Here is an 18,789-nt window from a genome sequence, read left to right on the forward strand (position 1 = left end):
AATATTTTTAATGAAAAACTTTCTTTGGGGGTTCACGATATTTTTGCGCACCCTGTATGTACCTAGAAGAGCATAAAAAACATATACTAATTCTGGTATTTTTAAGGGAATTTTTTTCGTTTTTATATTAGAATATTTCACTTAGGTTTTAATTTTTGAACTGTGTAATCAGAGTAGGTATTTTTATTTCCCAACTCCAATACACCTTTTTTCAGATTTTTTTTCTAGTTCTATTTTCTTTTTTACATTATTTTTTATTACATCGTGCTGCGTGATTTAATTTTTTCAGATTTTTTTAAAGAAAAGAAGATGATTGAGATTAGCTAAGAAAGTCAATTCATCTTCAAGTGCCGCCTCTTTTGTTCAGAGGTAAGTGATAAGCTACTTACGTTAGGTATGGGTTCCTACTAATATAAATTAAATAATAAGTAAATTTTGTTTCAAACATTCTTTTTTCAAAAATTAATCAATTGAAAACGTCCATTTCTTTAGTTGTAAATTCAATTTTTTCTCTAAATTTGTACCTTCTCATTCTTCTTACTCTTAGCAGTAATTTTGTTTCACACCCACTTCACTGGATTGTCATTACTCATTAGGTACATACCTACATACATAGGAAGGAGGGTAGGTAGGTAGGTAGGTAGGTAGGTATTGTGAAGCGCGAGTGTAATATTAATATATTATTTCATTTTAGGAATATTCATTCGAAAACCCACTAAATATAGAAAATTTTCAATTGAAAGTTTTTTCAAATAAAAAAAAAGTTCATACTAAAACATCGTAGTAATAAAGTATCTTTGTTAGTGTCAGGTTTAGTTCAGGTACCTGAGGTACCTACCTACTTAAAGAATGAATTTGTTTCATGAAATTTGAATAAATGGAAATTTATATTTAATTTTTAAAAATTATGAAATTCTTCTGAATTATTTGTAACATTTCAATGCATAAATTTCGTCGCAATTTTATTTCATAGAATTGGAATGCAAGTGATTTTTTCATCTTATTTTATTTCATGAATTAATAGATGACATGATGACAATGATCAATAAAACTGCATTGATTGTTTGGATGCTTTCATTCATTGCAAACTCTAGGTATTTCCAACCGAATGTGAAAAAGAAATAAATGGAAAACTTAACATCTGATGTGTGAAATTATAAAATATAATGTCGCAATGCAATTTCCTCTATGACACTGAATAGCAGTTGCAGATTACAATTAGCAACAAAATCATTATCATTATTCATTCATTATTATTTATCATTATCAGTCTACCGGGCGGCTACGTAAACTATCAAGTCTACTTCGCAGGTGAACGGTTGCGGCAACACTGCTCAGATATTCGCATTCGCATTCGCGCCTATTCGCGCTATCAGTAAAATGAATTCAATAATGTAGGGCGGTTGCAAGTTTTTACAGAATTCGGAGTAGTGATGTTGATATTTAGAAAAATTTTATATCGATATATCACGATATTTTTCCAACAGATATCGATATATCGATATCTTCAATATTGCCTTGAAAGTACCTATTTTTCCCATTTGTATACTCAGTCATTTAAGTTTAATTGCGAATTAACAACTGCAAAAAATTTGGTACGACAAAAAGTTTTTTTATAGATTTTTAAAAAAGTGAGAAAATTTTTTTTTGAAAAAATTTTAAAAATTTCTTTCTAATTTCAATTTTTACTCATATTTTTGGCTGTTTTCGTGCATTTTTTCCTCAATTTTTGACGATACGATATATCGTCGATATTGATTTTTCATATCGATATGTCGATATTGGATCTCATATCGATATATCGTTTAAGATATCGATATATCAACACCACTAATTCGGAGTTCGGTCGGTGTGTGGCAACAAGTTGACCATTCCAATGTGAATTCTGAATTTTTAATTCGTATTCGATGAAAAATGTGCAAGTGTTTTCCTTATTATCTATTATACGAGTATGTATTTCGGTGATATGTAATGTACAGTTTACAGTACGGTACCAAAGAAAGATACCAACGACGCCGATAAAATAGGGGAAATTTTACCGGCTGATAATTTACGTTAGTTGGTCGGTAGTTTGTTAAAACCATAAAACGTGCTCGTCAGTTTAGTATTTTCGCGGTGAAGTTCGTCTACGTTCACTGTTCTCGGTCTCGTTTAGTACTGATGAGAAGCGTGGTAATAATTTTAGTTAGATTAGTGTAGTCTGTTTTATACCTACGTTTTAGTCGTCCGCGTGTAGTAGTAGATTTTTTGCCGAATAGTGCTACTACTTGTCCCCTTGTGATCGTTTGTAATTGTAATGTGTTCCTGTGTACAACAGTACCACGTTGACCACGAGACCGCGCTATTTACGATGTCGATGGTTCGTTTTGTTGGTGGTGCAGCTTACCTATAGCAATGTCGTGTGAATTTGTTCGAGATTTGATGTGCATTCGGTAAGTTTTCGTCTTTCGGTTTGCTATAGTGTAATGCTCGTGTAATATTATGGGAAAAAATTTCATACTCCGTGACGGTTCATATTTGACGTTCATATTTCACGTTAAAAGAAGAAGGCGATTATCGAACAAATGCGAAAAAGTGCACCGGTGCGTCGTGAAATCGAGATGACTAAAAAAGAGCTATCGAAGAAAGTGGACCATCACGATGATTCGAAAACGGACGATGAAGTTGGCAAGCATCGTAAACGAAGATCCGGCGTCGTTACCACATCGGGTAACTCTTGTAGATTTCTGTCCGTCGACAGACACGATTTTCAATTTCCTTCGGTCAAAAAATTAGTCAAAAAATACTCTATGCTGATTTCGCAACAACACGAACGTCGTGTTCAGAATATTCGCGTCGACGAACGTACCGGTCATAATTCAGCTAACGAGGATAATTCTAGTCTACGGTGCTGCGATTCCAATCCCATTTCGGATGATACACATCGATCTATTATCAGCTTTACCAAAATTCAATCGAACTACGGGCTAAGTAATAATAATTCGGACGAGGGGTGTTATCTGCCCTTACCGAATCATGGCGCTTATAGTGATCTGAACAGTCCGGTCACCAGTGACGATGGTCTCTGGTTTATGGAAACACCTTCGGTGAAAAGGTCCGAGTCTGATTCGGCCATCGAAACGTTACCGGAAAGCGACGACGATAAATGTTCCTATACGACTGGTAATTCTAATTGTGGTTCTAGAACTACTACGAGATCTAATTCCAATTTCACCGACGATGAATTGAATTACAATGATAAATTAGAAATTAGTAAAATACCTATCGAAAGGTTATCTATAAAAAATTTCCATCGGAGGCAAACGTGGACTGGTCCATCACTAAATGACGCTGCTAACGAATCGGAAATCAACGAAAATCACGATAAACTCAGCGTACGTAAGACTTGCAGCTTGGACCAGTCGATTAAAAAATTCAACGAATACCAAAATGGTATTTGTAGATATTTATACCGACCTATGTGTAGAAAAGGTTCGGAATATTCGAACGAAGATTTCGACGATGACGAGATGCGTTGTCGAAGCGTACGAACACCTTCGGTGGTGATCAGCGACCATTCAGATGATCCTAATTTCGCATCTTCTACTATCACTCTGGAAGAAATAGAAGAATTTCAAAATTGTCGTCTCAAAGACCAAATGAACAACGTGTTCGCCGATTCGAGCTCCGATTGTAGTATTAGCAGCGTTTGGAGTAATTGTAATAATTGTACGAACATCATCGACAACGAATACGATGTTATTGATTGCGGTAGGAAGATTTCCGATTGTAGTTCCTGTAGCAACTTGAGCTGCGAAGACGAACAAGAGTTCACCATCGCTAGAAAGGTAAGCTTTTGCACACATTTACCCTACGTAGGTGACGGTTTTAGGTAATTTATGAATGGTTGTTCCAATTTCATCTTCAACTTTGGAAACTACCCTTTGCTCCGCAGCTGGAGATTGCGTATATAGTTAATTAGTTATTGAATACCTATAGGTAACTTGATATGATAGCACATGATGACATGACATACACACTTACAAAGTTCCTATAGGCGCGTAAGGATATCGAGATGAGGAAGGAACCCCTATAATACGAATGTTTCGTATGAATTTACCTACTCAGATGTGATTGACTTCATTTATACGGGCTGACTACGTAAAGTGACTGTGTTCGTCGATATATCACTCTCACTTACGAATTATAACGGCTAATTTGTGTTGCACACGTACGTGCAAAATATAAAATTTGAAAAGATAAACAAAACGCGTTCGTCAATACGAGAGTAATTAAAGTACTTAGATAATCTAAAATTACAATTGCTAATCTCGAATAGCGGTCATTAATTACTACAGCATTTCCGGCGGAACGCGGAAGACTCAGGGAATCTTCAATGACAAAACTCAACATTTTCTTGCATTGTTTTTGTTATATTTACCTATTTTTTCATTGAACAATTCGTGAAATTTTCTAATTAATTCGTCCATTTGTTGAGATATTTGAAGCAAACCAGTTCGTGAGAAGGTTCAGCCGGGTGTTATGTTTTCGAATTTTTCAATAATGTACAATTATTTAACTCAATCAAATATCATAAATCTTGTGAATGTTTATATCATTTTTTGATGATTTTTCCGTCACACCTTCGCAACACATCTTTAATCAAGCATGCATAGCTAATTTGCTCCATGATGGTGTAGAAAGGTTAATGTGGAATCCATTCAACTGTAGAGCTTATTCCGCAATTTCTTGTTTTATCAGTCAGATGGGGTTTGCAAGCTTTTTGCTCGTGAATTTCAAAAAAATGTCATCATTATTCTTAAGAACAATGAGCCAATTCCGTCGAAAATCCTGTTTTTTCTCCTTTTAGTCTTTTTTGGGTATCAATGCAGAAATGCAGGAAATAAATTGTTTTTCAGTGGTTAAAAATCCAGCTGCAGTGTATCTACGAGGCAAATTCCTGCACACTGTTATCAGTTTTTGGCATTACTTACACTATGTAGGTAGTTTAAGGGGGATCGCCCTCCTCCCCCTAAACAAAAAGTGGAAGGATTCTGACCAAATTCAGTAGAAACTTTCATTTTGAGTTGAAAATTACTAAAAAGAAATTTTAGCTCCGGAGGTGTTCCTGGAGAGGACACATGAGTCTTCAAAGAAGGGGTATCTCAAAAAATTGTAGTTTTTTCGCTCTAGTTCCTACAGCGTGGCCTACCAAACCCGTTTTAAGAAAAATGGGCCAGTTTCAAAAGATGGTATTATGCTTCCACCTAAAGCATGGTCACCTAAATCCAAGACCGACCACGTTTAGGGTTCTACTGAACGACTGAAGGACTGAAGATTTTCAAATCACTTATTTTTTGAAAATTTCTTCTTCGCAAATATTTTGCATTATGCCAAAATATTAAAAGAAATCATTCCTGAAACTGGTGAAACATTTTATATTTTATATCGCTGTAGTGCCAATTTTTTGGTACCTAATTAATTATCATGGTCAAATTTTTGATATGGTTAGATGTAGTGAATTTCGACGGAGATTTCGTCGATTTCGATTATCTACAATTGCATTTTAATTTTCTTTATTCAATTGAACTATTCGGAATGAAATTACTTACAGATTATTGACGTGAATCTATGCTTACTTTATCATGCAGTTTGCAGAAATTATCGTAGGTAAATTAGCAAATTCGTCAATAATAAGTACCTATGTACAAATACTCTCGTTGAGCTAAAAGGTTCTTCATTCACCATCTCCCTGACTTTTCTGTTCTTCGCGTCGAAATTATAATAAGCCGCTACCAACACATTCATTATTTAATTTTAATTTTTTTCAATTATGCCATTTTCGAATTTCTGATTTGCACAAGGCTGCGGAAAACTTGTATTTTCTCTTTAGCACCAAATTTTTCATGCACATAGAACTTTGATGTGTAAATAAGAAACAAGTAAAAAATTTTATTGACTTCCAAGTAGCTAATTCAAGCACTTTGGGGCTATTTACAAGACGTTTTACTCTGAAGTGTATTTCGATAGAGTCTCACTCTTCAATTCAGTCAATCAAAAAAATTTTTGCTCCATACACGTGCTGCTGAGGGGTTAACGAACATTATATTGCATATTTTTATGGTAACGGTGCAGCATGTGGAGAGAATGACGTCAATACGCACCGTACCTATTACTTGCTTTGACCAGCATATTGATATACATGGTATAAATGTGTATCCCATTCCGGTGTTAATTGTTGTTGTTGTCGTTGAATACAAATTCCATGAGTACATAGATATGCAGGAGTTCACTAGTTGCCACGAAACTGTTTTCAACCTCTTTTGTGGCCTCAACCATGTGGATCACTCAAATTAGTCAAATTCAAATTGAGTTATCATCTACTTGTTATTCAGCATACGATTTAGCATATACCCATCCAATTTCTTCAATGAAGTTTTCGTTTTGAAAAACGATCTCATTTTCAGCGCCAAATGCAACCACCACCATTTTCATGAGTGTAATATATTAATATAATACAATGCATAAAAATCATTCAGTCTTTTTCCTCGTACATTTTGAGACTCAGAAACTAACCTATCAGTGTATCCAAATACTCGTACTTGAGCTACTTTTGTTGTCAATGTTCGATCTTTCTGACGGATTCAATTCATCAATAACGATGACATTGACACCTGTTGGAAATACTTATTCATAAGTATGTAGGTACAAAAAAAACATCTTGTATTTGGACGAAAATTGATGAGGAAGTCAGCTTTGAGTGGGAGACCACACAGAAAAATTTTGAGCCCCTTACATGTTCAAAGACTAAACCAAAAATACTCGAAGTTGGGTCATTAAAAAAAAAAAAAAAAATGAATGAACCTGTGCAGTCTGTTACCCTAGCCCCCCTCCTTCCCTCTAAAAAGTTGCGATTTGAGTTTCTGAACATCCCTGACCTATTGGATTCAAAATTCAAGGCCACTTTTTGCTCTCCACCAAGCGCATGAAGGATGGCGGATCACAAAAATTACGATTTTCTGATCAACTTTGTAACGCGTTTTCTCAATTAAGAATTCTTTTCACTGAAAACTAGCACTGAATTCGTGTTTAGCAGATCAAAATACCGGATCACCACATTTTTCACAATCATTTCGATTATATTTTCAAAAATCATATTTTTTTCGCCGATTTTAGTCGGTAAGTAAGTATTTAAAAAAATTTAAATAAAAAAAAACGAACTCGGACAGTTTTATTGAGATGATTGTGAAAACTGTGGTAATCGGCCCAGGGTATTTTGACCTGCTGAACACGAATCCAGCCTTAGTTTTCTGTAAGCATTTCTTCAATGGTGGAATAGTGCTATAAAGTTGATGAAGGGATCGTAATTTTCGCGATCTACCTATTCTTCAAGTGCTGATAGAGGGCTGAAGGTGGCCTTGAATTTTGTATTCAATGGGTCAGGGATGTTCAGAAACTCAAATTGCAACTTTTTTGGGGGGGAGGGGCGTGACCAAAGGACTGCCCCTACTTTTCGACTGTTGGCTCTGCCCCCAGAATGGCTGTGAGGCTCAAAATTTGTTTGGCTCAGCTTTGAAGAATATGAAAAAAAAACTACTCGCGTACATGTGTATACTTACCTAATACCTATTGATCAGTTCTGGTTCTTTCCAGACACTATTACCCTATTCATTTCATCATACTTTTACTCTTGCCAGCTGAATTTTTTCTCACGTATCTTGATAGTTGTCAATTTTCGAATGAAAAATGATGTGGTATATGTGTGCAATTTCACGTCTCAAAATTAGGCGTGATAATCCTGCATTCAAGTACATAAAATACATAAAATGTAATATGTACGTTATCTGTTTGATAATACGTGTTGTCTTTGTCTGATACTGGGGTACGGGTACCTTCATCTGTGGCATGAAACGTGTGCATATTTGAGGGCGTCATAAGCCCCCTTTCCACAATCGCTTTACAATTTATGACGCATGCCATTTCAAAGCTTTCTTCTTCAAGTGTTCTCTTATACGTAGGTATGATTTTCTCTTTATATATGTCGTTGAAAATTTAACCCTAAAACCAACAATACGGTGGAACAAAATCGGCCCAAAAATTCGACCTTTGAGGATGAAAATTTTCTTACCACAATATAATCAACGCTTTGAGATTTGCGTGTAAAATTGTGTACAATTTCACCATGGAATTGTAAGCAAGCCGCGTAAAAATTTAGTTGAAAAAATAATATTTAGAAGAAGAAATTTAAAAGCATTTACCCACAAAAATTACCTGATCAAATAGCTTCCCAGTGGTATTCGATCGGGTATAAAAATCCCTGAACGAATGTAAGTTAGAAAAACCCTACGCGAAAAATATAGGTAATTTTCTTTTACGAAATTTTTTTCACTTCCATGAGTTCAATTCATTCGCAATTTGGAAAACTTTACTTACCTACGCTACGTACATTTATAGGTACATTATATTTGTGAAAACTTTTCGTTTATTCTTGACACGTACACGGGCCTGCTATTATGCATGTTTCTAACATCCCTATAGACATTCTATCGTTGCCGCTGTGTGCGTTAGCTATGTGGCACATAATCCGTGAAAATTTACTTTGAAGAATATTCTGCCGAATAGGTACATATTTTCATTTTCGCACGTCTGCCATTTTAGGTACCGAAACCGTCTTCGCAGGGTCGAATAAAAATTACCTTTTTGAAATTTTGATTGGCAACTAATTTACGCACATCGTAATGTTTCAGTTGACGCAAAACCATGCACACAAACCTCGTCAATTTGCTTAGATGATATTTAGACGTCATATAAGTATAGAGAAATTTATTCGTATTTGGTTATTGTTTATTTTAGTCATTTTCTTGTAGGTGTTAGATGTGAAAATGAGATAGGGTATCTTTATTCAAGGTACTTTGAAAAAAAAATAACTGTGTAGGGAGCTGAATGCTTTGAGAAACGGTATTTTGTGTCTGATAGCTCTGTAAATCAGCTTCCAATTCTGTATCATCTTCGGTGCTCCCGTCACAGGCGCTCGAAGTTCGAACCAGTTACAGATTTTCGGATACTGACAACAGATGAGAGTGTCTCTCTTTTCTATTATACCTCTGCTGTGTCTGGCAACCCTCCATCGTTTTCGTGTACCTACTCGTATTTCAGATGCTAACGCCAAGTACCGGTAAAATTGCATGAAAATTTACTCGTGTTTCGGGCGGTATTCGAACCTACGACTTCGACGTACGAAGCTGTGGCTTTACCTGTAATTGTATGTACATATTCTAATTTATTCGCATATTTTAACACGAAACTATATTTTTCAAAACTGTCGAATGATTTATTCGGGATAATTTGCGAACAATTTTTACATTTTTCAGACCTGCTTCCACATAATTACATTACCAAAGAGTGTAAAAAAAGTGTGGACCCACGACATAGTTCACAGAGGCGGCGATGCTGTAGGAAAATAAACGGAACGGTTCTCGAACTGATTTTCTTTAACGATTTGAAAAAATTGAAATTAAACGAGTATTGTTGTTTTAATTAAATATTGAGTTACGCGTGAACTATTTTGCTTCCTCGACGATTATTCGTATTAAAGAGTCGACGTTGGAAACCATGCCAAACAAACAGCCAAAACTGGTTAAGCGTGGAGAATGCGCATATTTAAAATGTGTTTACTTAAAAGATAGTTAATAAATTAATTATAGAAAAACTTGCATCAAATGCGTAAAAATTGATTCATTTATTTGCTAATTCCTCTCGTTCTTTTCATTTCGCTTCACTTTTTGCGGCGAAAATATTGCTAACATGGTTGAGGTTGTGAATATTGAGCGCTTTGCGTCCTCATCTATGATTATGATGAATCAGAAATTCTTCTCCAACAAGGTAACATGGGGAAGTGATATCTGCGGTTGGGAGTGAGATGTACACTTTTAGGAAGTAGTCCACCCACACATTCTACTACATACAATAATCCCAGGTGCCACTAGTTGAAGTTGGACAATGTTTTTTATAAGAAATCGTTTGCGATAAAATGCCCGAGCGTCGAATTTTTGTTCCACGAAGGCTACGTGGGAATTCATATCCCGACGCACGGACTTTTTGTAGACTAATTGACGGGTTCCTTTTACTTATTAGCTTGACCGTGAAGTAAAATATACAACAGATAAAACTAAAAACCATCTGATAAAAATTTAGAAAATATTTTCGCATTATTAGAAGCGAAAATGAGCAAAGAAAATAAGAAATGGATAATGTTAGAAAAATTACGAGATTTTTTTTTTCAAAAACAGATCTAAATTGAGAAACAGGCTATGTCTTTGTCTATGTACTTACTTTTAATTTTGAGCCGCGGCTTTTAATAATCTCAATCTGAGAAATCAAAAGAATTTCAGTTATTTTTTGTGTTTGAACTTCTGTTGAGTTGGTTTTTTTTTTTTGAGGAAATTAGTGATTTTCGAAGAAGAAAAAAACGAGTACGTATGTAGGTACCTATGCTCGATGAATTTTCATGATTTTTGAAACCCCTTTTATTTTCATCTCTCGTGAATTTTATGAGAATGATCAAAATATCCCCAAGTATGAAAGAGGGATTTTTCTTCGGCTCCTCGTGAAAACCCTCATTCCAACTGTTTGTACCCAAAATGTTCGATGAGTCGTGATCACTACATGAAAAAATCTCCATAAAAAATTGACTCAGAAAAACTGATAAACAAAGGAACCTTTCGAAGTGTCCGCCACTGGTTTGAACAGAACCGCGATTTTCGGAAGAAATGGTTTGATCCCCTACCCCGCCCACTCTCCTCCCCAACCAAAATTTCAGTCGCTCAAAACTGATTTTTCGATTTTAGCGAAGTTTTGAAGATTCAAAATCTCTCCATTTTTGGTGATGCATTTTATATTTTTTCATTTTTCAAGTAAGTGCATATTTATTCAGTAAATGAAATAAAAATTGACAATTGACAATTCTGAAGCTTACGCCGGAATTTTCAATTTCTTCAGAAAAATGAAAATTTATCAGGGCAATTGAAAATCGAGTTTTGTGTTTTGGATTATTGTATGAAATCAACCCTCCGATTCCGAATTTCATTACGAGTCTCCAGCATAATTCCAGTACCACCAATATCCATTTTCAATATGCTGGTTTATAAAAAGAAAATTTCAAACAGGTCGAAAGTGACCCGAAAATCGATTTTTGCATTATTAAAATTCAGTTGAAATCGAAAATCGCTTTGGGAGCTCCAGAATTGTTGAAAATTGTGAAATTCGGTTAGGGAAGTTGATATTACATATGTATGCTTATTAGTTCTAGAACTAATTTTCATTAGTTTTACTCAATACCAAAATACTTTTTTTTTTCTCTTTGTTTTAAAGCATAAAGCTATGTTGTGACAGTTGTTCTGGTATCATCAAAGTGAACTTCGTTAATTATTTTATATTCCACAAATTGAATAAATTTCTCTCGTAAAATTTCTTAGAACTGAAATTACGAGGTACATGGGGACGATTTGCCTAAAATAACCCCAGGTCTGGTACTACCTCAAGGTGAAATATGTTGTTCGTTTAATATTGCGCGATGCACGCGTATACCTTTACCTACTACCTACATACATACTCGGTTTTTCAAGGGTCAATGGATAGTATGATTTGCAGTTCGAAGGACGTTCGATTGGCGAATTTCTATGTCACAGGTATCTCTTTTCGTACGATGGCACTTGGCTAAATAGTGAAGTGAAGTTCTCTCTTTCTGCGGGTATATTTCGGATGTGCATTGATGTAGGTATATTTATGAATCAAATTTACGTGGATCTTTCCAAATGAGAAACCGGTATTTCTGCTTTCTTTATCATTGGTAAAGATAATGGCTCGTATTGACGGTTCAAATATTTACCGCTTTGATATGGTATGGTTTCGAGCAGCGGATGGAGAGAAGAAGAGAAGCGTGTGAACCATATACGCGATAAGCGACTGTATGTAGATTGTGTACTGTGTACGTAGACGTACATAACGTACGTGCGTCTACGTATATGTGTGTATTATCAAATTTAGTTGATTTAAAGTGTGCCGATAAACGTTAATTATTTGAAGTGTTCGTGTAACGAATGACGTCAACGATGATAAATTTGACGTCATAGCGTAAAAGAGAATTACATTTATATTCAGCTTGACCGCCTACTGTCGTCGTCGTAGGTACGACTACTACGAGTTGACTATATGGCTTGCATTCCTGGTTGTGGTTACCTGTGCACCGTGCACATCTCTGATTCGTTTGGCGGTGTCGTATAACCAGTTAGAATTGTCGTAGTTGACTCAGTTCCTTTTTTTGTCGTAATTTTTTCAGATATACTGATTGAGTGTAGGTATACATATAAAGAGCAAAGCAAGACAATTGCAGTTCCTTAATTTCATTTGATTCAGATTCAACAATCGCATCGCAAAATAGGATGGCTTCGTAATTTTTTCAGTGATTCGGATAGACCAATTTTCTTTGCTATCTAACTAGGTACTCTAACAAATCACTCGATGTATGGCCAAATTTACGATGCCAAATAATTTTACAAATATCAAGTTCTCACACCGTCGGTCAACTCGAAACTCTTGACCTCAAATAAACATTAAACAAACATCACTTTCGTAAGTTTTCGTGACTATCACTGTATGATGCATTGATGTAATTTTTTAACCACCCAAATTTCGAGTTCCCTGTGCCCTGTGCTATTCGTGAGAGGTAGTATTTGTAAGTGTAATATGATTTGCGTAATTCCCGTTTTCCGTCTTCGATGTTTCAAATTGAGAAGCAAGTATGTACCTACTTCTCGCGGTATTCTCCCGTACCAGAGGAATGAGGTATCCCAACTAACAGAAAAGTTTTTGAGCCCGAGAAAGTTGAATCGAAAGAGCGTGCAAAAATATGTAAGTACATCATCGGCCGAAATTTCTGGTACCGAAGTACAATTTTCTATGTGTGATGAATTTTTGAAAAACAAAGGGTCAAAAATGGGAAAAAATCGAAATTTTACAAAATTGACCTAGAAAGCCGAATGTTTGTGTGCTCTCTACTTAAGAGTCGCTCTAAATGTTTTGCACAGTTTTAGAGCCTCCTGCAAATTTTTGAAAGTTGAAATTTCCATAAAATTTTACCTTATGAAGTTGAAAATCTGAAATTCACTTTATACGCAAATGTAAACATACTATTTTATAAATTTCACATTTTCAAAGAAATCAACACTAGTTAAACTGTTAAATGCATCCTCACGTTTTCGTCCTGATAAATCACCCCCCCCCCATGTTTGCTTGTATGATACCGGCGCTCCAAGCGGATGCCTGGCCCAAATTGAAATGAATTCTCGGATGTACGCGTAGGTGTAGGTATAGATGTTGGACTTGAAAAAACTATAAGTTTTGGAGCACATTTTGTTTGTTTTCTCAATTTTTTGCTCATAATTTTCGAACATTCTACTGACCACGTGAGGTGATTTGACTTTAATACGCCTTGTTGATCGAATTTTATAAACAGTGGTGGAAAAACACTCGCATTAATAACATATAAAAAAAGAACAAATCGTTCGATAATTTTCATCTTTTTGAATCTGTACGGATTATTATCTATTTTTCTAAAATTTTAAGTCTCGTGGATTCGTAGTTCAGCAAACCTGCAATTACATAATAAAACGTACATACGTATCCATTAGGTTTCGTTTCAGATTCGAGTACGAGTGCTTAGAGCCGCTACAATAACAACAATAACATATCGTGAAAAAAAAATAAAGAGGAACAGCGCGTAAATATCCGTTATTACATTACAAATTATACCAAGTACATGCCTATTTCCACACTTCTACTTGCATTACACTCGTTTTATTCGTGTTCAATGTTATTTTGAACGTCATGTACATATGTAGATGCGAATTTAAAAACAATTTATCCGCAGGTAGGTAATGCCGAAATTCAATTTCTAGATTGAATTTCATTCGCCAATATTTATCTAAATCTTTGCAAATAAGCGCATTACGATTATCCGGTACCTACTTGAAATGATACATGCGGCGAGTATCGAAATTATTCGGACGAGTGCGATAATTATTGTGGGTTCCAAATTCGATAGTGCCAATTATTTTTCTTAGGAACAGGATGCAAAAACAAAAAGTCGAAGGATGTTTAATCATTCGACATAATGATGTATACCTAGTTTGTAGCCTATCATAAAAATCTGCAGGAGTAATATGAGCTTCAGGTTATATTTTTCCACATATGTTCGATTATTGCCATGTTTTCATTTACTCCTTCTGCTTATTGATTATGCAACTTATTCGATTTTTTCCCGTATACTTTATGAGGGCGTGGTGGTTTGAAGTGTACATATGTACAATGTACATGTAATGTACATCACTGATCGAGACTAATGTTGAAAAGTGATGACGACCTACAAAGAATTTTCGAAAATTTCAAAAGGGACGGCAGAAATTGAAATCTTTATCCAGTACCTTACCTACCTCTCGATTTAACTGTCAAACTGTACATTTTTGAAAGTTTTTGACCTGTTTTGTCTGAAGAAGATTTTCCAGGTTGAAAATATGCAGAAATTTAATTCATCGGAGCAGATCACTTTCTCAATTCTGAGTAGAATTTTCAATTCACATTAATTTTGTGATTTTTTTCCACTGAAGGAGAAAAATGTAATATCCTTGAATCAGGACATGAACATCTTTTTTTGTAAGAATACTAGATGCACGAGGCTGAGGCTTTAGCACGCAGTAATCTGAGTATTCATATGGAGGCTTAAGGAAAAAAATGTGATATTTTGGTTTAATCGATTATACACATTCGTTTGTATGGCTTGTTAAAATACTTGTATTCTACAATTTTCAACCTCAATTATGGCAATTGTTTTCGGTTTTTCTTATTAGTATTATTAATAAGATGGATCAACTTTGTTCATAAATTCATTGATATGAAAAAATGAACAATATTGGATTAATTGTAACTGAAGGATCGTATATTTTTATTAAACGCAAAGAACTAAAGATTTGATTCAAGCGCATGTGTGACTTGCACTGTAAAAAGATTCCTTACCTGTTGAATAATCATTTAGGTATTTTGAACCACAAATTTTCATCAAATGTAATTTTTCCTTGTTTTTATACAGGTTGAAAATAAATTGTGTCGCCAAACCCACAATTTTGAAAAAATAAAAAATTGCTTGTTGGAAATTAAAACTTTGTATTTTCCATTATTTTCAATTGAGATCTTTTTCCCATGGGAATGGTGATTGAATGAAACACGAATTTCTCAATAAAGTGAATCAAATTTTGTGTATAGTCGTTTTTCTAGTTGACTTGTTGGTTGAGGAGAGAGAGAGTGTGGTGGAAGGAGTTATTAAAAAACCATATTCTCTTGTTTGTCAAAAAAGTAGGCTTCAAAGTTCGAATACAACCTAGGAGTAGAAATTTCTTCACATTTTTCATGTACGAGTTACCAGTTGTTGAACTACTGAATCACTTTATTCCCTCATCCATGTAGAACAGGCTACATAAAGCTTTTCGCAGCACCATCACCTCCTTCTTAAACCAAAGATCATTGTCATCATTTACGTGTAACAACTTTCCAAATCGTCTGGTTAAATCGCTTTCAGACTCGAATAAAAATTCCATAGAAATACGACTTTGCCAACAGTTTGCTTTGTCATTCGATTACAACATACAAAGCTCTTTGAACTCACGTTTGTTAAAATGGATGAAATGACCAATAAGACATCCAAGAACCCTTTTTTCAATTTCCTAAAACATTTTCGAGCTCGTGCGCAAAACCGTAACAAATCCGCATGTGAAAGCGCAGTTGATGGAGCGCGCGTCTGGAATAGGATGAGCAAGAGGCAACGAGAGCCTTTTGTCGAAATGTCTGTACCCATGCGTGATTCAAGGCTGCGACGAACAGCTTCGAGAGGGCGAACAGTTTCAAGGGCCAGCACAGCAGCACCACGGACCACCAGAAATCGAACGACGAAATCAACAGCGAGGACCAGACATTCGGCTAGTCGTATTCCGACAAACGTAAGCAGATCTCGACCATTTGTGCGACAAGACTCATATGGCAAAATGAGAAAGCAGCACTCCGCAAAGAAAGCCCGTGTACCTCCGAGGGGCTCAAAAAGTAGTCCAGGCAAGAAAGGCGGTAGTAAGAGTGCCAAAGGTGCAAAATCGCCCAGTACAACGAAGAAAGGTACTACACCAAAAAGTGGCAAAAAGAAAAGCTTGACTTCTAAGAAGTCTGCAGGCAGCCCAACAGGTACCAAAGGTGGAGCGTCTAAAGCAGGTACGAGCCCTGGCAGTCCAGGTACTCAGGGTACTCAAGGTACTCAAGGTACTCAAGGGTATCCACCGAGTCCGTATGGCTACACGAGTCCTCAAGGTGGACCACCAAGTGGTCAAACACGTGCTGGTTATGGGGGCCGATCGACGCAACCGGTGCAAATGGGTTATCCACCACCTCCTCAGCAAGGATTTCAGCCTTGTCTACCAACCTGTCCGCCGACTTGTCCACCAACTTGCCCTTCGATGTGTCCGCCATCCACATGCCCACCATCCACATGTCCGCCGCCAACTTGTCCACCGACGTGCCCGCCGACATGTCCACCTACGTGTCCTCCAACTTGCCGGACAGCTGTTTGTTATCCGCCCAATGCGCCCATGAATCAACAGATCTCTCCAATGCGTAGCAAAGCTCCGGCGCTAGCGCCTGAAATCATGGCTCATGAGACTTCACCCATTGGCGCCAAAAGAGCTGGCGGTTGCTTATGTCCGCCGTCTCCGACACCTTCACAACAATGTGAACAATGCCGATCCTGCAGACAACCGGGTGATATACCGCCTCCTATTGTGTACGATTATGACGGAGATATAACAGTGAGTCGTGTACCAGATGCTACTCCTCAGCTCAATGCTTCTCGCAAATCGCGAAAACGACCTCATACCAAAGAATCACGCCAAAAGCCACGTTCAAAAAAGCAGCAAGGTGGCTATAAACCAAATGATTCTGGAGCATCGGGTAGTTCTTAAAATTAATTTTATCGAGTTTATTTTTTATTATTTTAAATTTCTACATTTTGATGTAATTATTGTCGAAAAAATATAAATATTAAATTTTGTTAAAGTCAAGGAATAAGTTGCATTTTAATGATAGGATGAGCTGGTTATTGCGTATTCTGTTTCAACTTTTAGTTGCCCATTAAATTTACCTTGTGCATTAGTTTGCAAACTATAGGAATTGAGGGGACAGGTTATGGATGTCAGTGAAAATTTTTTTGTAGCTTCGAGCGCGTTTAATTTCAAATATTTTTTTTCTAGCATCCTTTTTTCTTTGCTGTAGGTACAAAAATTTCAACAATTTTCATCAATTTCGATACCTTTATTGTTCATTACTTCAGAGAAGTTGTTTTTTCACAACTCCAGTCAATAAAGACGCCAGCTTATGTTCATGCAATGTTGAAAATCATAACATTGACATCTGTGGCGAAGATTATGATAATTTTGAAAATTTTGATGCCCAAGTCAACGTTAAGGCTCTTTTATAATGATGATTGAAAAACTAGCAAAAGTAATTGAAAAGTTGAAATATTCCAACGTTTCAATGAAAAATCACAGAAATTTAAATTTACTGATTAGTGATAATAAATGGTTTCATTGAAAAACGACAGACGAACTTTTCAATTATTTTATTTCGTGTTTTTTAATTACCATTATAAACGAGGTTTTACTTACTGTTTGACCAATATTTAAAATTCAAGCGACAAACGATGTTGAAAATTCTCATTGTCAGTCACACAATGTTGCAATATTAAAACATATGTAGAATTAATGGAAAGCGCTTTTCGCTGTCGTGTCGTAATCAAAAAATTGTGCGATACATACTTTTTCGTACATTAGTTATCAACATTCGAACTCATAATGTTTGTAAATCTGTCTCAGGTTTTGCAAGATCAATGATACGAGAATTTTAGAATAGGTACATTCAAAATTTGAACAAAATTAAAACACCTGTTGTTTGTCTGAAATTAGTAGGCTGTATTTGAGTAAACCTATTTACCTACTATTTGTCGAAATGAAAAATATTCCATCGAGAATTTCAATCATTGGCTGATATCTTATCTGACGAGCAGTATTCGAACATTTCTTCTACCCCTAGAGGAATGAATTATTAATTAGAAAACCGAAAACCGCCGCAATTGAGAAAACATTCATCCCCCTCTCTAACCCGATTATCCCGTTCACCATAGCGAATTTCTTCAACTTCCTATACGCGAAAGTTCATCAGAATCTCACGAAGTTTATTCTATAATGAACTATCATTATTATCATCATTCGCGTGGATATTTATTTACATAATATTTTTCACTACATTTAAAAGGTGATTAAGAAAATACAGCTCCTTTTGAGTACCATTCCAGCAAGAGTGAGTGTATATTTTTTTGAACGACAGCTTTTGAACCATATCGGGGACCCCCATTATTTTATGGTATCCGAATGAAATTCAATGTTCTTTCAAATGGTCTAAAATTTTTAGTCATCTATTCGCCTCGTTTTTAATTATTTAAGGAATTTATTTGACCCCAATGCCAACACACAAAAAAAATCTGTGGTTCAAATATACTTTCACTCTTGCTGTAATAATTAGGGCTAGGATTTTTATGATGCTTTTTTTTTGTAGCAACACCCTATACGGCATAAATATATTTTCTTTGCGTTTCATTCCATTCTGAGGCGAATGGTGAAAGTTGATAGTGCTTTTTTTTGCTTTTTTTGGGTGTAAATGCTTTAA

General features: G+C 35.7%; 2 protein-coding genes across 3 annotated transcripts in view; both read left to right on the forward strand.

The window, feature by feature from the left end:
• The first annotated feature begins 1,659 nt into the window (after positions 1-1,659).
• The window catches only part of IP3K2 (Inositol 1,4,5-triphosphate kinase 2), a 114,645-nt gene continuing 97,515 nt past the window's right edge, over positions 1,660-18,789 (forward strand). Inside the window, exon 1 of one of the 2 annotated variants that reach the window (XM_065345983.1) lies at positions 1,660-3,827. In XM_065345983.1, the coding sequence (XP_065202055.1) occupies positions 2,565-3,827 (1,263 nt within the window). In that variant the 5' untranslated portion in view covers positions 1,660-2,564. The remainder of the gene's footprint in view (positions 3,828-18,789) is intronic. The other variant, XM_065345984.1, reaches the window with a different exon arrangement.
• LOC135832619 (basic salivary proline-rich protein 2-like) lies at positions 9,448-18,293 on the forward strand. Its single transcript, XM_065345987.1, has one exon. It carries the CDS (start codon positions 15,705-15,707, stop codon positions 17,028-17,030), a length of 1,326 nt encoding a protein of 441 aa, XP_065202059.1. The 5' UTR covers positions 9,448-15,704; the 3' UTR covers positions 17,031-18,293.

The sequence above is a fragment of the Planococcus citri genome, chromosome 1, assembly GCF_950023065.1.
Source record: "Planococcus citri chromosome 1, ihPlaCitr1.1, whole genome shotgun sequence".
In the NCBI taxonomy this organism is placed as follows: Eukaryota; Metazoa; Arthropoda; class Insecta; order Hemiptera; family Pseudococcidae; genus Planococcus; species Planococcus citri.

Bases quoted from the DNA above. Each gene is read 5' to 3' on its own strand.
- LOC135832619 (XM_065345987.1), top strand. From the start codon at position 15,705: ATGGATGAAATGACCAATAAGACATCCAAGAACCCTTTTTTCAATTTC.